Source organism: Strix uralensis, chromosome 2, assembly GCF_047716275.1.
Source record: "Strix uralensis isolate ZFMK-TIS-50842 chromosome 2, bStrUra1, whole genome shotgun sequence".
NCBI classification, from domain to species: Eukaryota; Metazoa; Chordata; class Aves; order Strigiformes; family Strigidae; genus Strix; species Strix uralensis.
Window position 1 is genome coordinate 36,964,742 of NC_133973.1, and position 22,415 is coordinate 36,987,156.

The following is a 22,415-nucleotide window of genomic DNA, read 5'->3' on the forward strand; positions in this document are numbered from 1 at the left end:
TTGTACAAAACAAGCACTATTACTTCTCATCTAATCAAAAGGTGCAATAAAGTAATATGAACTGACAGCTCCCCTGTAAAAAGGAGTTTTTCCTCTAAAGCCACATTGAACTTAGACCTGGAATAACTTTTTCCTCTCCTTTCTCCTATTATGGGAAAAGCTGTGTTGTTTTTTTTTTTCCCAGTCCTTACATAAGTGACTAATTTCTGTGAGTGCTGCTCCCAAATGGACTAAAGATCCCTTCCTAGGGAGTAAGTAAAGTAACATCAACACATTCCTTCTGATCCAAAAAATATTGAAGCTGGACAAAAGCCTCCCAGTGGCAGATGAAGTGAATGCAGAGAGTCCTGGGTGAGTGTGATTCAGAGCACCCAGGACTTGCACCGTTCTGGCTCTCTGCTGCATGGTAGCAAAAAACCTGTGGGTAAGTGAACACCATTTTTTTCCCCAAGTTATGACCCCCACTTTCCTCTTCTGCCCAAGGCACAAGAAGACATTATTCAGAGTATGGTACTGATATGGCTATTACACTCAGGGAAAACCAAGTACAGCAGAAGGCAAGGGAAGCAGACATCACAAATAAAGGCAGAAGACCCTTTTATTTCGCATAGACAAAATGCAAAGAGTGTCTCATTAAATTAATATTAAAAAAAAGCCCAAATCAGTCCCCTCACTCCACTGACATCACTCATCCTAATTAACAACAAAAAAAGAACAATCAAGGACCCATTTTCTAATTTAAAAAAAAAGTGCAAACATGACAAAAGACTTTTTGTTTTTCCAAATCAATGTTCCTGTTGAATTCACAAATAGGGTGATTTATTTTTTTTTGTGATTTTTTTTCCCTTTTAAATCTTGTCTGATGGAACTTCCAGTTAAAATGTTTTAGTTAAGTCTCCATGCACTTCGTAGAAAATCAGTAAAAACACAAACGCTTGTGAAGATCAGAAAACTGGACTCTTTTACCCAAAAATTCAGATGTCCAGTCGGATGAAGCTCACACTCAGACAGAAAAAAAGCAAGAGAGTCTTTGCACTGTCTGCCGTTCATATTATTATTTTTTTTGTCAAATATTTTGGCAATCTTCTTCTTTAATTATAAATATTGGAATTCAATAAAAAAAAGGTAGCTTTCATTGGATTTTTTTTCAGTGTAAATATTTACAGCCACTGTCCAGCCATGCTCTTTTTGTTATACCAGGGTGTAAGATTTTGCGTAGGGATTGTTTCCTTTCAAGTGGCCCCGGGAGTCCAGCAGGGATTCTTGGGAGCTGCTCATTTTTGCTGCCTGTCCTAGCTCAGCTCCTTCTCGCTGAGGTAACGTTGCCACAGCACCAGGTTGCCATGACTGTACTTCTCTTGTGGAGGATGTCTCCATGGGTATCGGCTCCAGGACAGTGGGGCGCTTCAAGGTTCGGCTTTTCTGCGGCTCCAAGCAGGCTTGCCCCAAACCCAGGTCTCTGCTCGTGCCCTGCACGCCACGGTTCAATAAAAAGTCCATCCTAAGGTAGGGTGGCAAATGCATGAGATCACCTGGGGAGGCAAAAGTGAAGAAGTCCTTACTTATGGTCATGAACTGTGTTATGCTCACCTGCTGGCTGGGGAAATCAAGCTGATGGATTTGGCCACCAGTATCTGTAGTCAATCCAGCTGCAGCATTTGTAATTGATATATTGTTTATCAGATATTTACTATGCTATGATCTTACAGAATCAAGGGTCAACAAACTCCTTTTGGACAGATCCATAAGAATTCACTATTAATATTTGTTTTCATAACAGAATGACTATAATGACAAGTACAATGTGGTTTACATGCACTCACAGCATGAAGAAGATAAACTGAAAAGACCAGGAATTTTTTTCTCAAAATCCTAAAAGAAATGATCCCGGTTTTCATTTGTCAAAGCTTGGAAAATGTGGAGGCTCAGTAGATTTACTTTTCTTATTTTCCATTTTAAATGAGAACCTTCACAATTACAATTAATGACCACTAATCTGGAGTAGAATGACCAAATTATTTAAAATGGATGAATGAGTGTCAAGGCTATAGTTTTAAAGAGATTTCAGAATAAAACAGAAAAGCTGTCCCAATACAAGAACATTTACCTGCCATCCATCATCACTGTGTTTAAACCACTAATGATTTTCTACCACTATGTCCATCAATATGCTGCTGTTTTGTGGCAACAAAATGCACTGGGGCTGGCACCCTAGCTCTTGCATCAACCTTCCCTTCTGTTCTGTATTGATAAGGAAACCTCTTAATCGTTATTTCTTTTGATTCCTGGGCATTTCTGTGTGAGCCTGGTGATGGCAGCCTGCTTAGTGCAGAGGAAATCTACTGAGTTTAAACCGGTGCCTCAGACCTGCTGTCTGGAATTAGGCAGGGGTGAGTGTTGCCTTCCACATATTGGTTACATGTATTAGACCTGCTGCAGAAATCAGATTGGCTTATTTATTCTAGCCCTGCCTGTTAGGCATTCATAAAGTTGTTTCAAGGAAATGAGAGGCAATCAGGCACATAATGACATTCCCTTCTAAAAATATTTGATGGTGTAACCTCATGTATATATGAAAAAAAGCACTGCTACAGGTGCATTCAAGAACAATATTTCCCCTTCTTTACAGACTTCTGCAGGTATATAGCTTCCTTTTTATGGCTGATATCAAAACCATAGTCTCATCTACAGATGGGATGCATCCTGAATGTTTAAAGTAGAAGACTCTTGGCACGACTACACCTCTGTCTACATGAGCTATTTACAGCACTAGAAATTAAGGCTGACCTGTGCCAGTGGCATAAACAGTAGACCAGGAAAGCACTTCTTCATAATAAAGCAATGTATAACCATTTCAGGTTTTCTAACCATGCCAAAAACTGTCCAATCATCTAAAGTAAAACTGTTCCTTTGCTTTCTCAGATAAGTCAAGGCACTGCAGATCTTACCTAAAAGACTAACAGCATCTGCTCTATCCATATTTCAGGTCACAGACAGAGAATTGCTGAGGAGTTACATTTGGACAGAATCACTGTTTATTCCTACAGAAATCCCCCAGGCACTGTCTGACTCCATATGTTTTATCCTAGCTACATCTCCAACACAGATGCATGGTACATGGTATTTAAACCCCATGGAGTAAGATGCATGTATCTCAAGATTAGGCTGACATGCACCACAGCAACTTTTATGTAAGGTTGGAGAGAGAGGGGGAGGTTTGCACTTAAAATCATGCTGATTGCCACTTGAAAAATGAATTGTGGTAACATTAATTGGTTTTACTCAGTTACCTTATTTTCCTGCAGTGCCTTTCAGGACAAACACATTAAGTGCATGAGACCTATTTCAGCTGAGACAGCAATGTACCTGCCGCTGGGGTAAAGTACGTCAGGATGCGGACACACAAACTGGCAGGTGCAGGCAGGCACCGACTCACTCAACTACAGGCATCGAACTGAGCTGCCCGCGCGTGTGACCCTGCTGCCCAGCAGCTTCCCTGTCCCCTTGGCACCCAGACCCTGATCCCCTAGCCACCCATATGGCACCCCAGTTATTTTGCTTCTGGGTTCCCTTTTGGATTGAGTCCTTCCAAAACGTGTTTGTGGGGGCAGTTTGCTCCAACGACCATTCCCCGTGGGCTGCAGGAAGGAGACAGCCTTCATGGGAAATGCCTGTATCACTTTCTCCCTGTGGCTGTATTGTTTGCAGCATCATGGTATCCTAAATAAGGAGCCTTATCACTACCTACTCCTACCCAGTGGGGGAGAGAGACAAGAGTGTAGGAGCGAGTGATGCTGCCCCCACGTACCTGTCTCTGCCTGCTAACGAAGGCGGTGAGGGCCTTCGTTTGGATGCCTCAGGCGTGGGTTACCACTGTCAGGGCCCCAGCAAAGGCAGGCAGCAATGCACACCTCTGAGATGGCAATAGTAGGTGTGAAAACTTTGTGACTAACTATAGTACCAAGGTAATACCTTCCCTCTTGTCAGGGATATTTAGAGACTGCCAGGCTCAGAAAGCGGGGTTTCTCTCGCACTCCCACAGTTGCCCCCCATGAGCAATAGGGGTCCCTCAGCCCCAGCAGAAGAGGACCAATTTCCTGCGTGGAACCCCCATCTCTACTTCCTGCAACAACAGGCTTCTTCCCGAAGATGTCTGTCACCCTAACACCGGCTGTGACAGGCTGCTGCTTTATTAAGACCAGCCAGGTCATTTCACACACATTCCCTCTTACTACCGCATTTCTGTTTTACGGTTGACTTTCCAGGAAGGAGCCAGCGTGTAGCAGAAGCCGGAGCACAGCTCATTGGCAGTCCCCCACGGTCGCCTCAGAGAGCCGTTTCTGCATCTTAACACATCGCTACTTCTTGAGGGCGACAGATACGCACGGACTATAAAAAAGATGAGTGTTGAACCTTACAGAGATGAAGGCTGGTTTTCAAGCTGCTGTCTAGACATTTCTCACATGTACTTAAGAGCTTCAGGCTATGTAAAAAAGACCTTTTTTCCCCTCCTAAATCTACATAAGAACACATAGTGAATATCTGTGTAAACAATATGCAGTCATTTTACTGTAATCTTCTAAATGTCTGGGGGTGAAGTTCCAACAGGATTGCAGTAATGAGAAACCAGAGAGTGTAACTTGTTCTTCAAAGCTGGATACACAACACAAAATCTCTGACATGGCTTACACAGAGCACTCATTATTTGATGTACACATTTTCCTATCATAAAAAGTGTCAGTGCTTCTTCTTATCTGCAAGAAGCAACCTTCCCTGCAATTGCTTGTAAAACAAAGCAGATTATGAAAACCACTGGAAAAGAAAAATTTTGAGAATGGAAATTTTTCTTCTTTGCTTAAGATTGAAAAGGTCTCACAGGATGAAAAATGTCCCTGATTTATAAGAACTTATGTGTTTCTGACTTAAAACCACAGTCTTTGAAATATAACCACAGGGGTTCACTTTTGCCATTCCGAAGGTGTTTTTGAGAAGATTAAAAGCCTCATATCTATGGAGTTACTTGGAAAGACTTTGGTTCTCCTCCTTCTGGACACAACAGTGCAAACATTTTTTTGGTTTCTTGCTATTCAGCTGAATGATGAATTTTTTCAGGCAAAGCACTATGAAGTTTCAGGGTGGTTCATTGCCTTTGATGCTCTAATTACCTCTTTTCAGCTGCGTGTGCCTTATTAGTAATGAAAGCAAACCTTTCAAGTGCATGAGCACTGCGAATGTGTATGTTTAATAATTCATGCATTTTGGCTTAATTAGTACAAAAGACATCCTAAAACTATAGTTTTCTGATGCATTTTTTAAAAAGGGAAATGTGCTATATTTAGAAACACTGAGTTTGTACACAAATAATAAACACCCAGTCAAATCTGAATGCGACAATTTAAACCAGAGCTACCTCAGCCTTTTTTTTCTGAGTGGCTAACCCTCTAGTGAATTATTTAGCATAGCATATTTTAGAAAATGTTAGCTTCAATAAATATTTGTAAACAAACGGTAAAAGTCACTTACTATGATATTTATCATAAGCAATACATTCTACCAAAAAGGGGGCGTTTTCTGAGTTAATGCAGCACTGGGCAAAAATTATTTACCCTTATTTCAGTACAATTAAGCTGATATAAGACATTTTGCAAAACCAGTAAATATTTTTATCCTTCCTCTGGAGGTCAGCTTCAGGTATGGGAAGGGTTGGGATGAATTTGACAGGCTACGTGGACGGAAAAATATCACTGCTCTACTTTTCTGGGATTTTATTCAAGATAGCTCTCCTGTTTGCAGAACTAAACCAAGCTGAGATGCACTCTTTTTTCCCCAAAGATTTACTTCGTATCTCTTTCAAATGCCAGAAAGCTTGCATGTATTTTTGCTTTCATCTGCTCCAGAAAAATCTAAGTATTTGTGCTATATTCAATACAAAGATCATCACAGGCTGAAAAAAATATGCTTTTACTAAGTTGTCACATGATAGCTATATGCATTTTCTCATGAATCATAGCTTTCACTAAAGCAAAAGTAATTTGTCTTCACAACGCTCCAACACAGATACCCTCAGTGATGATGACTGCCTGATGATTTTCAAGTTTTGGTTGCCGTGTGAAGGAAATTCCATGCTATTTGAAAGATTATTTTAGAAAAGTTTATAAAGTAGGACTGGTGACTATGATGGCATATTTTATTTAACAAAGGTAAGAATAAGACTGGGTGAATAGGGCATTCACACAGCTTACTTCAAGAGGCGAGTGGGTAAAAAAAGCTCTTAATGATCTCTCTGGCGTGATCTCACAGGATCAGAAATCATGCCAAAATTGAATCCATGCAGCTCTGTTAGCACGGGTAAGGTGCCTTGCTGACAGTTACATTGATTTGGGACAACTCTTCATGACATTGTGCAGTGCTTGGGGGGTGTACAAGTGCTGGCAAAGGTGGAGTGCCACTATGTTGGACATCTCTTGGATTGTCCTAAGGGGAAGCACTGATGGGATATTGTGTTTTCCTTTGAAAGCAAGCAAGGGAGACAGAGCTGCTGCCAGATAGCTTTAAATTCTGGGTTATGTTGACTAAAAAGTATAGTGGCGTTTTCCAGCTCACTAGCACAATGAATAAATTGGTGAAGACTTTGCTGATACAGGCTCTTTTCCAGGAAGAAATCAGAAATGAGGAAAGGGTGGAGGGTTTGCAAGGCCAAGGTGAGAGGTTTGATGAAAAAAAGAGCACAAGCGATGTTCAGAGGTCTTTGTCACTTCAAAAACTGACACTCCGTTAAAACCTAGCAGGCAAAGCTTTCTTAGACAGCAGCAGCTTCACCTGAAGCATGACTGATAGCAGAAGCAACATTTCTTACAATTGCTGCTGTCAGTGTTTGAAACCTGCTGGTGCTCCTTCACTGTTCATCTTCTGTCCATGTATCCTGCACCGAACCCGCAGAAGAGTCTGCACTGCGCCGCAATCATTCCCACACCAACAGGCTAAGAGTCAGACCTGCACGGCTCACAGCACACTGCAACGTCAGATATAAACACACTTAATAAGCAATAAAGCCAACTGTTGTGTTACCTTGATCCTGTGTCCTGCTCAGCCAAGCATGGGGTAAAGAGGATCAGTCCTGCACTTCCTTGCTTGGCTGATACAGGTCTCAGCCTGGTGGTGCCTCAGTGAAGAGCCCAGCACCATCTCTGTCCTGCCTTGATAGCCAGGAAAAGTGACTGGCTGCAAAGGGAAGCAAGGGGATCCTCTCCAGAGGCAGAGTCATTCCTGCCCCGAAGTGGGGAGGTGAGCAGCTGCTCCCAGCACCCAGCTGAGCTTTGTGGTGCCTCCCTTGACTCAGCACCCCATCAAAGGGTCAGGTGGATCCTTGTTGGAAACTTGGATGATAGTGAAATGAACAAAAGCAGTGGGCAGGCTTTAATTTATGCCTGTGTTTGTTTTGTTTTTTCCACAGGGTCTGTTCAGTGTGGAACTGCTTTCCCAATGCTCTTTGTTAAATAATTATTATTGTATCGTAAATGTTGCAGTAAAATGTCACAACCGAACAAGAAAAAATTTCTGAAGGATGCTTTGAATAACAGGGTTCAACTCCTTAGAGCCAGTATTGATCAGTAATGGAGATGGAGGCGAAATTTCCCCATGCAAATTACTGACTGCTTGAATGAATGGGAACCTCAGCTTGCTCCATCAACAGGAGCACAACATTACTGAGTTCAGGAGCTCACAGATTCCTTCTGAGCTCACTTTTTCAAATCAAAAACTGGATCTAATAATTCTCTGAGGTGATCCAGAATAAAAGGCAAAAGGTCCAAGCACTCCCTTAAATTAAAATCTTAGGGAGCAGCCAAGCAGAAGAAGGGGACAGGAAGGAGGGAGGAGGCAGGGCACAGCTTTCTCGTTAGCGAAGAAGCTGCTGTGAGGGCAGGCACATGCTCTTCCCATCTTCAGAGTAGCTTCAACCTCTGCTCGGCTGCCCAAGAAAAATGATCGAAGTGCTCAATGTTTGGGGAACACTTTTAAACAGTCTGAATGCTAACGCTGAACAAGGCCAACAAGGTGTCTGCACGCATTTCAGCTGCTAACCTGCCCTTTGTGGCTTTGTGACTCACACCATTACATCTTTCAGGCTTCTCACAGTGTTTCAGCAGACGACATAAAATCACATCTTTATGTTGTTCATGTTTGAGATCACATAGATAGGAAACAGCCAAAATACTTTAGAAAAAATATGCCAAGTTTCCTATTTCTAGACAGAGAAATCAGAATTCCCTATCATCCCTGCAGGGCTGTACTTTATAACTAGCAAGTTTCATTTTTCTTGCTCAATGAAAACAGATAATTTGAAGATCTATAACACCTAGTTAAATGTTGCATGTTGTAGTCTGCTAAAATTGGCATTTTCATAAAAGCATTAAAAATACCAGCTATGTTTCACACAATAAAATAAAACCAACAGTTGCTGTTGACTACAATCATTGGAGTTATCTCCTAAGAAACACCAGGGTATCAGTAAAAGCTGTAGTTCAGGAGCCAAATTTGCTACTGCTATAAATCAGAGTAGCTCTATTGATTTCAGCATGACTATAAATTGATTTATACTTACTGGAGATTAGGTTTAAGTGACTGAAAATGAGGATTCCAACTAACATGGATCCTTTTTTTTAAAGGTGATTAATTTTGTTATTTAGATTTAAGCCTTCTAATTCCGAGAAAAAGTCCTTAATCAATGTGTTTTAAAGCAAAAGCATGACTGCTATAGTTTAACTGAGATCAACATCTGTATTACATCAACGTAACACACTGTGCATCTGTTTAAGTGCATGCCAGAAGACTTGATTATCACATTGTTGCCTACTCCTGAAAGGTCTAACGGAACATGAACTGAACCACATTTTTGGTTTGTAGTTCTCTAAGCAGAACTTTCGTCTTTTATACAGTGCTGCACTTTTAAAAGACCTGTCAGATGTTCTGTACCTTTCAGAAGTAACTTTAAGGAGAACTGACATATTTTTAAGGGCCTCTCCACCACTAAGCTGGTGGTGTAAGGAAGGAAAAACTGATTAACTCCAGGGGCCAGATAGATTTAGACACTATGGAGATGCCATGTGGATGTTCAGCCTCACAGGGCCAGTGCATCTGCAGAACTAAGGCCTTCCTCTTTCGATTTAATGCAACATCTAAGTGAAAAAAACTTGTGAAAGGGACCTCACCATGCAAATCAATATGCACTCCAAAACTAAAGTCAGAAAAATTGTCAATAAATAATGAAATTGTAATAGAAAATTAAAGTACATGAGCTCTCCCCTTCCATCTTCACCTTGCTACGCAAGCTGCTTCATACATTTTTAAGGATGCTTTGAGACAGTGCTCTCCTGCCCACTGGCTGAGCTAGGAAAGCCATGCTGAAGCCCTCACTCAGGTGCCTCTAGTTAGCAGTGTTGGAGTCTTTAGACCTGTTTGCGGATCGTGGGTGCAGTGAACAGAAACTGTTCAATTACACATCACTTCATCTGAGGGTTAAATCGATCATGACTCCATGGAAACTGGCATCCTTCATGGGTTTATTCCTGGGATATCTTGGAAGCTTAGACTCAGCACAGAGGTTGGAGAGGTGAGGAGTTCGAACCGCACTTACAGTTGAAATCAGCGGGAGCCACTCTGTTGACCTCAACAGGCTCTGCACCATACCCATGAATGCACGGCTAAACCTGACTGTGCCAAGGTGCCAGGTAAGCATAACACTCTACTAATAGGTACAGGGAAGTCAGGCTACAACAAGAAAACTGGTATCAGTGTTGCCCTGCTGCTCTGCTGAAGATATATTCATGGATGAATTACTGTAACTTGGTCTCTACATGTCCATCAATTTGAATCACCTGAGTGATGCTGAAGAGATGCATCACTGCATTTTTGTTAATTAATCCACTGTGACCAGAAGTTCAGGTCTTACAGTCAAATTAAGAATGCTGGCACGAAAAGGTGAACAATATTGAAATAGATCCACATACAGCTCTGCTTTAGAGGCCAGCATATAAAGAAGCTCTTACATGGATGGCAAAGACTACAGTCAGATTAAGAATGTACTGTTAAAACAAAAGTTTGTTTCTCTAGTGATATCAGCCACACCACACCAAAATCTGGTCCCACTCAGCCAGTGTATGTTACCCATTCCACTGACTGCAAGAACTCTGTATCATCCCTCCTGCTTTGAAAGACTGTCATGACAGACGGAACCCAAAGCTATGGACTAAATAAACTCAATATACATTTTGGAGGCATGGCCCATAAACTAAAGGAATGATATCTCTGTGTGTATATATCAAAAGACAGGAAAAGTGGTGGTGATTAGAAGGTACCGGAAAATGTGGAACCTGAGCATGACGTAAGTGGTATGGAATAAGGGGTGGATACTGTCCTGGTTTTGGCTGGTATAGAGCTAATTTTTCTTCTTAGTAGCTAGAATAGTGCTGTGTTTTGGATTCAATATGGGATTTGGTATGAGAAGAATGTTGATAATATACTGATGCTTTTAGTTGCTGATAAGAAATCAAGGACTCTTCAACTTCCCATGTCATGCTAGTGTGCAGGCGCACAAGAAGTTGTTATGAAGTAGAGCCAGAGCAACAGACCCAAGTTGCCCAGTGGAATACTCTATATCATGCAACATCATACTCAGTATATAGATGAGGCTTGGCTGGGAAGTTGGGGGCGTCTCTTCTGGGATTGCATTTTGGGATCTTCTTTCCTCTGGGATCACTAGCCAGAAACAGGCTGGGCATCGGTAGGTGGGTGATCAGCAATTGCATTGTGCATTACTCATTTGTATATTCTATTATTACTATTATTATTTTAATTTAATTTTATCCCAAGTATTAAATTGTTTTTATCTCAACCTACAGATCTCCTTACCTTTACCCCTCCAATTTTTCCCCCTTCTCCCAGGGCCAGGGAGGGTGAGTGCATGTCTGTGTGGTTTTTGGCTGCCAGCTGGGTTTAAACCACAACACTACTTTACTTTCAAAAAAGAGCAGAAGCCTGGCCTTTCTTGTGGGTAAGATTTGGTTTATATTTTCAGAAGCCATAGTCTCTCAGTTCTCCTATCTCAGATTACATTAAGGTCCTCTTGGCACAGAGGGAATTAGCAGAGCCTGCTGTGTGTGAAGTCAGTTAAAGCTGTTAGCAGCTGTAAATGACCACAAGGACCTTAAAGCAAGGCTAGATCCGTCCTTGTCTGTATGGACACAACTGCTTCTGGTTACCTTGAGCTCACTGAAAGCCCATGCAAAAATCACACACACTGTGTCTCGACATTATCAAGGTTAAATGCTTTGTCATTTTCAAAATTAGAATGGCATGAGGAGGTGAAATCTAGTTTTTGTTGGAGTGAGGTTTAAGATGGGACTCTTAACAGAACTGCTCTAAAAAACTATTATTTTAACTGAAGTGGACACAGCATCTTTGGTTTGATTTGGAAGATTTGCTGCTCGTTTTAGAAATTTAACATTGAAGTTATGACTGTAAGAACATGAAAGTAGCTGAAAAATTACTGATAAATCTAATCCTTGCTTTAGGCATAAAACTCCCCACTAACTGCAGTTGAATCCAATGCCTCCAAAGCTACAGAAAACATAGGTAGTCTATTTTAATAGTTGCAGCTTATGAAAAAAAAGAAAAAGACCATGAAGCAAATAATCTGCTTTAGAAAAACTAAACTTCAAATTTTAAAAAATCTCACTTTTAATATGAAAGATTTCTTGGTAATAAAAAGATAGGAAATGGGCATTCTTGAAAGGGGGTTTACCTTAACACACAACTTTTAGTCTAGAAGAAAGCAAAAACCCAATAGTATTACAAACGAGCACAGTCTTTTTCCAAAGTCAGTGTTAATTTTCCAATCAAAATAAATAAATTAGATGGCAACAGGAAAAGATAATTGTGTGGCTACACACTCCTGTTAAGAGTCCTTGAGGAACTGGTACCAGTTGTTTCTCTCCTCTAATAAATAAAACCCAAAATCTTCCTAACACCAGTAACACTGATTCATAGATGACAGCTGTAAAAATATTTTAAATTACTTTTATCATAAATGACTTGAATTTAGCTTCCAGATGTCTTATACACTACCTCAAATGGAACTTTCACATTACAATTGCACAGAAACTTTGTATTTCTGTGTATAACCGAACAGCTGCCCTATTTAAACTCATGACTCACCCTGATACAGTTTTCCTTTCTGATCTCACAATATTTTAGCTTCTGATCTGAACCTGTTTAGGTTCATTTTTATTGTACTGCCAACTTAAAAAACTTGCAGTGTGAACCTTCCTCTCTGTGAATCCACCAGAAGAATAATGCAAGCCAATGATTTCAAGTATGTAGTCATGTCAAATTAAATGTGGAATTAAATGGTTTTCATCTCTGCAGAACATACAGCTTTTCATGGCAGAAGGAGAAAAAGCTCCTGATACTCCACAGAAATAAAATCTGAGACAGGATAAAGGCAATTTACTCTCATCACCGATGTGCCATTTCTATGATAAGAAGCAAATGGCACAGTCTGTCTCTTTGTGACATGTTACAAGTTTTCCCACAGAGCAATAGAAAATAAAAAGAAGGTGTCCAGGCACAGGAGAATTTAATATGGAAACATTAGAGGTGCTCATCTAGGGGAGTAATTTCAGAATATGTCACGTACGTGTAAGCAGGTATATATACAAATAAGTTAACATACATGTTAAGAGTATTTACTCCAGTTAAAAACATAGGCAAAAAAGTTTTTTCCCCACTTAGAACTGTTCTGCCTGTTTTGCTGTCTTTCCACCTGCTTATTTTTATTTGTCTCCTTACGTAGTTTTATCAAAACTGGACCTTGGTCTCCAGTTGTGGAATCAGGATGGCAATTTCTTTGTTCTATATACACACTATATATGGTGTGTGTATACACATTAAATATTTTTGTGTATATATTTTATTGTATTTTAAACCAGACAGTGGAAGTGTAGAACTAAAAAAGAAAACAATCCATATGTTAGCCTTTTTGTACTTTGCTGTGGGATTTCTGAACAAAAAAGGTCAAATGTAGATTCCTCCCATATCTTCAAGAAATTAAGTTTTGGATCTGCAAACTGTGGAACTGTACAGTTCTATTTTCAGTCAATGCAGAATAATATAATAGGCATGGGAAAAGGAGGTGAATGGTGAGCTGGAAGCCCTAAGTCAAGAGTCCCAGCCATTACTGAATCCCCACTGGCCAAATTTTTATAGGATTCAGTTACTGCTGCAGCTTGCAGAGCACTGTCAGCAACTTTTCAATAGAAACCAAGTCTCTAAATAGACTCCACCACTATGTCACACTTGCCTGCACTGAGTAGAAGAGGGAAATAACTCCTTCACCCCTGAACTCATAGATCAGTGGAAAAGAGTTCACATCTCTCTATCTTGGGTTACAGGGCTGACATTGGAAATACACTGTGCTTTCTATTCCTGCGTGGTTCATATTTTTTTTATTGTGCTAAGCAACTTATTTTTAGCTGTAGTGACTGAATACTGGAAAAGAAGATTTGTTTCTTGACTGCAGGCGATGTCCAGACTGTATTTTAAGGGACCCTTGTAAATAATTATTTAATACAAGTACTTGCCTTCTGTAGCTTAAGGCTTGTCTACAAGCTAAGACTTTGCCACTCAAGTTGGTAGGGTTAGTAAGAGCAGCAAGAAACTTGTAAATTGGGTAAAAAATGCTAATTAAGGCATCTTAAATACTGGAAGAACTTGATCACTCAGCAAAGCTGGAGAGGTTAGACCAGTATTCTTTTTTTGGTAAATATGAAGTAGGCTTAGGGCTAGACTCAGGCTGCTTGACTTAGGTGCCCAACTGAAAATCCCAGACCAAAGAAATGTCCATACTTGCTTTCTGAGAGCAGGCCTGTCCTGTCCTCTGGCTGCTGCGAGGAGGTGGTGGCAGCTGGCCAAATCTCCTCCTCTGGGATGGAGAGGCTGAGCTAGAGGGCTGACAGACAAAAGGATGGAGCTCTGCATCAACCAACAGCTCAAGGACAGCAGGAGGAAAATGATTCCGGTGGAGCAGGAGTTTATCAAACTGGTGTTCCTGCTTTGGGCAGGCACAGGGACCCAGGAGAGCACGCAGGGAAGCACTCAGCTTCCCTATGAAGGAATGGGGTGTTCTTGCCATGTTTATGGCTGTGAAATCAGTCTCTGGAAAATCTTTTTTTTCGGTCAGCCTGGTTGCAGCTGCCTTTTCTCCCCACCCACATGCAGGTTTCTTTCCAAACTGGTTCCTTTCATCAGCTGAGTATTTGTAGAGAAGGTTCTGAGATATAAAATCTTGAGATGCTCTAACTGGATTTCAAAATCTCCTAGTCTGATATACTTGGAGAATGATATCTCTTCTTTGGAAGTGTATCTGAGATGCTCTTAGTCCTTCAGGGTTTATATATTAATGTTATCTCCAAAGAAGCAAGGAAGTCGGATCGTCAAAAAGAGCTTGCACTTGTTTTGTGACATCAGGTAGACAAGATTCTGCCTGGTCCAAGTTAAGCTAACCCTTAAGGATAATGTTATATATTTGAAGAAGTTCTTTGTAGTGCTGATTAGCATCAGAGAAAAATATAATCTGAGGGTCTGAGTTTTGCAGTACCTCTGTGAAAGGGGGGTTTCTGCAAATAGCAGGAGACTTGATGAAAACTTTCTAGATATTTCCTATTCAAGCACTGGTCGGATATTATTTCTTCCAAGCATGAATTCCATTGCCAGAGGATGCAAGTAAGTGGTCTGTCCACAAAAAAGACATAAATAGCACTCGGGAAGCACAAAAATATCAAAATATTTCCCAGTTAATAGCTGTTCTTTTTTCAAGCACAATAATTTAGGAGTAAGGAGAGGAAAAAACCCAAGAGGCTTCTTGGCTGAGGCTATTACTGAGATTTAAAATTATAATAACGGGAATCTATTTTTAATAAACTGCTACTACAATGTTTATTGCAGTTAAGAATAATTGTTATGATAACTCAATTTGTGGTTAATGTTTTTAAAACAGAAAAGAGAAACATTGTTATAAAACTTTCTGAACCTCTAGAATTACTTTCTACTTTTTTACATTAGACTGTTTGATGGCACAGTGGGAGGTGGGAAGAGAGTATATTTCCTTCCAATTTGTGTCCCACCCAGTTTCTGAATGCAAGATTTCAACGACAGCTTTGAAGGATGAAGAGCTGACTGATTTGTTAACCGCCCAGGTAAACTTCGGGTAACAACCGTTGAAATTTCTCAATATTAATATGAAAAAAGTGCCTCAGTTTTGATCTGGGAGGACCTGGTATACTGTTGAGATGATTGCCCAGTATGCCTATTCCTTGAGGACCTGATCTTGCTAACCAAACTTGTGGTCAGTGACAACTGCGGGGAGAACAGTAATCATAATCCCAAACTTCTGGGAGTACTGATGCTGAAAAAGATGTGTGCTGGCTTTGTGTGGCGGGGGTTTTGGTAGTGGGGGAGTGGGCTACGGTGGTGGCCCTCTGTGAGGAACTTCTCAAAAGCTCTCCCGGCTCCAATTTGGACCCTCCTTTGCACCAAGGCTGGGCCAATAAGCAACAGTGGCTGCACCTCTGTGATAATGTATTTAAGAAGGGGAACCTGAGAGGGGGTTCAGGGGACTTGTGAGGAGGAGTTATGAGAAGGATATCTATGTGATCACTGAGGTCAGTGGAAGGAAGAAGGAGGAAGCGGGGAAGGTGCACTGGAGCAGAGATCCCACCTGTATCCTGTGGTGAGACATCAGGGCTGCCTCCCTGCCACCCATGGAGGTCACTGGAGGAGCAGAGATTCACCTGTGGCCTGTGGAGGGCCCCTGGGACTCTGTGGGAAGAAGACCCCGCTGTTGTAGTTCAGCACTGGGAGGGTGGGGGTGATTCAGACCAGAGCATCTCCTGAAGAATGCATCCAGTGAGGAGGACTCACACTGGAGAAAGTTTGTGGAGGACTGTTTACCCTGAGAGGAGACCCACATGGAGCAGGGGGAAGAACGCAGAAGAGTGCTTCCCCCCCTTGCAAGAAGAAGCTGTAAACTGACTACACCCCCCTTCCCCTGCCCCTGCGCTGCTGGGAGAGGAGGTGGAGATATCGGGAACAAAACTGAGCCCGGGAAGAAGGGAGAGGTGAGGGGAGGTGCTTTTAAGATATGGTAACACTTCTCACTGTCCTCTTCTGTCTGATAAGTGGTGTTGTCATTAGTGTTTTGAATTAAAGTGATGTCCTTTTTTTCTTCCCCTAATGAGCCTGTCTTTTGCCTGTGAGGTAGTGGGTGAGCCATCCCTCTGTCCTTATCTCCGTTCCTGAGCCTTTTGGTTCATTTTTCTCCTTCCCAGCGCTGGGCGGAAGGGGTAAGTGAATGGCTCTGTGGTGCTCAGTTGCCATCTGGGCTCAAACCATCACAAGATGCAATGCTAACAACATATTGACATAATTTTTATACCATGAAGAATATTAACACTGCACAGAGGTTAGGAATTGAAGACCCACTTTTTAAAAGGATGTGATTTATCCCACGTGTTTAAAATACTGCTGTGATATCTTTACTGCTCCAATTTTCTCTTTTAATGTGCTTCCTAGGACACATGACTATTCTGATGGCTTACTGAGAAATGTCACCATCTGCAGTGGGTTGGCTTCAAGGCCTGGGCAGATTAGGTCTGCCAGCTCTATAAAGTCCACAAAACCCCATGTGCAGGTCTGCATTTATCCTTTCATTTCTTGGAAGCTATGTAGAAGCTGTTGTTAAGCAGTAATTTCAGTTTGCTTGGTGGTTTATAATGTGTTATTATAAAAGGAAAAATAATGATATTGTTGATGCTGAAGCAAAACATACAAATAATCTCATCTTTTTCCAAAAATCTACCTATGGATTTGTAAAGATCAGAATTCAAGGATGCATAAGACATGATTTCAAAACACTGAATGTTGGAATTAAGTAAAAAATCTTTCTTCCTTATTCCATTTCCTGTAGCTATGACTTTTGAAAAGCTTAAAACGCAACTCCTAAAATATTTTTTATTGAAGACTGTTTAGTAACACCTTCTCAAGTGTACCCTCAGTAAGTTTCCTGATGACACCAAGTTGGGTGGGAGTGTTGATCTGCTTGAGGGTAGGGAGGCTCTGCAGAGAGACCTGGACAGGCTGGAGCAATGGGCTAAGGCCAACTGTATGAGTTTCAGTAAGGTCAAATGTGTTCAGTTTTGGGCCCCTCACTACAAAAAGGACATTGAATTACTCGAGCGTGTCCAGAGAAGGGCAACGAAGCTGGTGAAGGGTCTGGAGCACATGTTGTACGAGGAGTGGCTGAGGGAACTGGGGTTGTTTAGTCTGGAGAGGAGGAGGCTGAGGGGAGACCTCATCGCCCTCTGCAGCTACCTGAAAGGAGGTTGCAGAGAACTGAGGATGAGTCTCTTTAACCAAGTAATAAGCGATAAGACAAGAGGGAATGGCCTCAAGTTGTGCCAGGGAAGGTTTAGACTGGATATTAGGAAGTATTTCTTTCCAGAACAGGTTGTTAGGCGTTGGAATGGGCTGCCCAGGGAGGCGGTGGAGTCCCCATCCCTGGAGGTGTTTAAGAGTAGGGTCGACATAGCGCTTAGGGATATGGTGTAGTTGGGAACTGTCAATGTTAGGTTAATGGTTGGACTAGATGATCTTCAAGGTCTTTTCCAATCTAGACGATTCTGTGATTCTGTGATTCTCTCTGTACTTAAAAGTTTTGGCCAAGTGTCAAGACAATGATGTAAAAAACATCTACAGCTTCTCATACTGACAACTAGAAGTAGCCTCACATTCAAGAAAGCTGATTGATATTCAAGGATCATCTACTCCAAGCTCAACAAGCAGAAACTCAAAAATGCCAGGAGCCTGCATGGATGAACAAGGAGCTCCTGGCAAAACTCAAACACAAAGTGGGAGTACACAGAGGGTGGAAGCAGGCAGAGGTAACCTGGAGGGAATACAGAGTCCACGCATGCAGAAATGTGGTTAGGAAAGTCAAAGCCCAACTGGAGTTGAATCTGGACAGGGATGTCAAAGACAAGAAAGGCTTCTGTAAGTATATCGGTGACAAAAGGAAGGCCAGGGAAAATGTGGCCTCGCTGCTGAATGGAGCAGGGAACCTAGTGACACAGGACATGGAAAAGGCTGACGTACCGAATGCCTTATTTGCCTCAGTCTTTACTAGCAAGACCAGCCTTCAGGAATCCCAGGTCCAAGAGTCTGGAGCAAGGAAGACTTACCCAATTGCAGACAAGGATTAAGTCAGGGAATACGTAATCAAACTGGACATTTGTAAATCCATGGGCCTTTTTCAGATGTACCTACAAGTGCTGAGGGAACTGGCAGATGTCATTGTGAGGCCACTCTCAATAATCTTTGATCATGGTGGTTGAGAGAAGAGCCTGAAGTCTGCAAGAAAGCATACATCACTCCTGTCTTCAAGAAGGAGGAACCTACAGGCCACTCAGCCTCATCTCCATTCCTGAGAAGGTGATGAAGCAACTAATCCTGGAAACCATTTCCAGGCACATGAAGAACAAGAAGGTGATCAGGTGTAGTCAGCATGGATTCACCAAGGGGAAGTCATGCTGGACCAACCTGATAACCTTCTGTGATGAAATGACTGGCCTGGTAGATTAGTGGAAGTCAGTGGATATTGGCTACCTTGACTTCAGTAAGGCTTTTGACACTGTCTCTCATAAGATCCTCATGAAGAAGATCATGAATTATGGGTTGGATGAGCAGACAGTGAGGTGGACTGAAAACTGGCTGAACAGCTGGGTCTAGGAGATGATCAGTAATCATCGTCACTGATCTAGGTGATCAGTGGAACAAAGTCTAGTTGGAGGCCAGTAACTAGTGGTGTACCCCAGGGATCAATACTGGGTCCAATCCTGTTCAGCATCTTCATTAAAAATCTGGATAGTGGGGCAGAGCATACCCTCAGCAAGTTTACTGATGACACAAAACTGTAAGGAATGGCTGATACACCAGAGGATTGTGCTACTATCCAGCAGGACCTTGCCAGGCTGCAGAAATGGGCCAACACAAACTTTGAGCAGATCACAAGGGGAAGTGCAACGTCCCCACCTGTTGAGGAACAACTCCATGCACCACTACATGCTGGGGGTCACTCAACTTGAAAGTAGCTTTGCAGAAAAGGTCCTGGGAGTCCTGGTGGACACCAAGTTGAACATGAAGCAGCAATGTGCCATTATGACAAAGAAGGCCAGCTATAACCTGGGTTGCAATAGGAGTGTTGCCAGCATGTCATGGGAGGTGATCCTTCCCTCAGCATTGGTGAGGCTACACCTGGAGTGCTGTGTCCAGCTCTGGGCTCACCAGTACAAGAGAGATGCGGAGCTACTGGACAGAGTCCAGCCAAGGGCCACTAAGATGATTAAGCTACTGGAGCATCTTTCCTATGACAAAAGACTGAGAGAGCTGGGAACGTTTAGCCTGGAGAAGAGAAGGCTCGGGGGGGATCTTATCAATGTATACAAATACCTGAAGGAAGAGTGCAAAGAGGACAGAGCTAGACTCTTCTCAGTGGTGCCCAGTGACAGGACCAGAGGCAATGGGCACAAACTGAAACACAGGAGTCTCTGTCTGAATATCAGAAAACATTTACTGTGAGGGAGGATTAGCACTGGCACCCAGAGAGGTTGTGGAGTTTCCATCCTTGGAAATATCAAAACCCAACTGGACATGGTCCCGGACAACATACCATAGGTGGCCCTGCTTGAATAGGGGGGGTTAGACCAGATGACCTCCAGAGGTCCCTTCCAACCTCAACCATTATGTGATTTTGTGATGCAATAACTTCAGCTGAAATGCAGAGATGTGTACTACAGCACATTTGGCACTCTGACTTATAAAAGAATAACCTTGCCAAATATCCAGATCTTTCTGAAGTCCCAGTGCATGCCTCAGATTCAGTATGCCAAAATAACTTTGTTTCTTTATTTACTATGACATTAGGTATGATATTTTTCTTTATAAAATTATAATTATTGTTTATGGCAAAATCCTTGCATTTTTAACTCCCATGTCTGGGCTGACTTCATGAAACTGATTCTTGTTTCTGTAAACTAAATGTCAGGAAAAAGGTGTAGAAATCCAAAAGCCAGAAGCAGTTCTGTGTGTATCTGCAGCACCAGCTGACTGGAAGGGAAAAGGTCTATTAGAAGACCTACAGTGCACTAGAATGAGGCAATCAACTATTACGCATTGCTAGTTACTGTTAGAGTTATATGTAATGTGTAGAAGTTCTGTAAAGGCAGTCCCTAATTCATAGTATAGTGCTAGAAATGATCAATTACTAAGCTTGCCTAGACATCTGATGAGCCATCCAAATATAATTCAAGCTGATGGGCTGATCAAATGTTTTGATTCAATTTCTGAATGAAAAAGGTATGAAAGTTGGCAACATCACAGCAAGTTGATGTTAGTCCCCAGAATACAAGTCACTGAATCTTGATCCCCTTTCCTCCTCCAATGAAAAAGCATTCAGATTCCCTACTTCCAATCATTGACTATCTCAGTTTGGAGCAACTTCAGGTCTCCAACACTGCCTGTTGGATAAAGCAGATGGTCTGATCAGCAGGCTTGACTACAGAGGTACAAAAGAATCCTATGAAATACTCAGCAAAAGCAAGGGAATGATGTGACATGAGTCTGGATGCCCTCAGAAACTCACAGGAAAGTCTTCTGAAACCAAGTCTCAGGTGATCTAACATTTTGCTTGTTTATACAAAACATTTATGGTAGCAACAAACCAAGAAATAGGTGCTGTAATAGATCAGTCAGTTATGGCTGACAAAGTCTTTAGCAGTAAAGTCCATTGTCACCTTTCTTGAGTAAAGTTGAAGCCTTGCCATTGGGTAGCTTAGTTTAAAAATGTCCCATTTATCAAAATAACTTTTTGTTACAGTCTTTCTGAAACTGTTTTATAATTGTTGAGGATTATTTGAAAAACAAATACTACTTATTGTAGACTCCTAAACCTTTATTGCAACCATTAAAGTTGCAGTAGGTAGTATTACAGGCAGTTTGAAAAGTGAGATCAGAAATTAGGAAGGAGGAGGCGTTAAGTTACTGAAAATTACATTGTACGTGAAAGAGATCAAGTTGGGGGACAAGAAAATCAAAGCACCATGAAAACAGGTAAAAGTTATCTTGAAAGAAAAGACTCACTTCATGGAAGAATAAAGTTGTGCTAAAGAAACACAGTCAGTGTTTCATCTCAGATGTTCTCATCTGTTTAATTTAAATACCTTAGCTTTTTTATTTTTTCTCCATGTTCCTAAATGTAGAATTACTTTGATTAACTGTATCTGAATTATTAACTACCTCCTCAGAATTTCTGAAGTGATGGGTGAAAGAAGAAAGATGCCAAATAAGTCTTTCCTCACTGATTTGAACACTAAAAATATTGGTCTGTCTGCTACTACGGAAAATTCTTTCTAACCGTATGTTTTGTTTAAAGCCCTTCATAAAGTAACCTTTAATAACATATCATTCAATATTTATGGGCCAACTTTCAAGTTGCTCCACTGCAAAACTCATTTTTTTTTCAAATTATTGAAGCTAATTATTAATGTCATCATATATTTCATTTCTTTACTGCAAAGAAAAGCTGAAGATAATCAAGAAAAGCAGGTAAAAATTCAAGCCATTTAAACTAACAGATGTAAAGATGGCTACAAGTAATTCACTAAAGGGGCTCTAATGATGTTCCAATCCTGGAAGCTTTTAACTCAAGCACAGGGACCAAATTTTGGTGCTGTGTGCCCTCAAGAAAATAATCTTTATATGGAATATATTAGAATATTTACAAATACTAAATATGCATAAATAATATATTTGGAACATGAAAGGAAGAGAGTAAGCTATTTGTTAAAGAAATGATAAAAAATGTTTGTTGACTGACTGGAACGAGAGGGCTGCAATTTTGACTTAGCTGTGAATATAGATGCTTCCCTTTAGCAAACAAGGACAAATATTTATCTTACTTTTTTTTGAGTTAGAAATTAAAATTACTTCTCTCTTTATTTCTACAGCTCCAGGGTTTGTGGTCTACTCCATGACTACACAGAAATCAGTCATTTCTCTCACTATTTTATTTCCTACTTATTTTCCCTCTTATCTATATGTATGATATACTAATTTCCTGACTTGCGTATTATAACTTTCTACTTTCTGTTTGGTCTTTTTCTTCCCATGTTTTTCTTTTAGCTTTCTGTAGCAAAATCCTTTATGCTTTCTTTTCAGCGTCAGGTTCTACTTTTGAATGATTTTCCTGATACCTCTATCTTCCATTCCTCTGTCCTCACAACAACTGCTTTTCCATTTATGGGGCATAT

At 41.2% G+C, this 22,415-nt stretch overlaps 1 protein-coding gene across 1 annotated transcript in view; it reads right to left on the minus strand.

The window, feature by feature from the left end:
- Window positions 1–580: 580 nt before the first annotated feature.
- Window positions 581–22,415, minus strand: part of DSCAM (DS cell adhesion molecule) — a 476,473-nt gene continuing 454,638 nt past the window's right edge. The window contains exon 33 of the mRNA XM_074858375.1: window positions 581–1,532. Within this exon, the coding sequence (XP_074714476.1) occupies window positions 1,192–1,532 (341 nt within the window). The 3' untranslated portion in view covers window positions 581–1,191. The remainder of the gene's footprint in view (window positions 1,533–22,415) is intronic.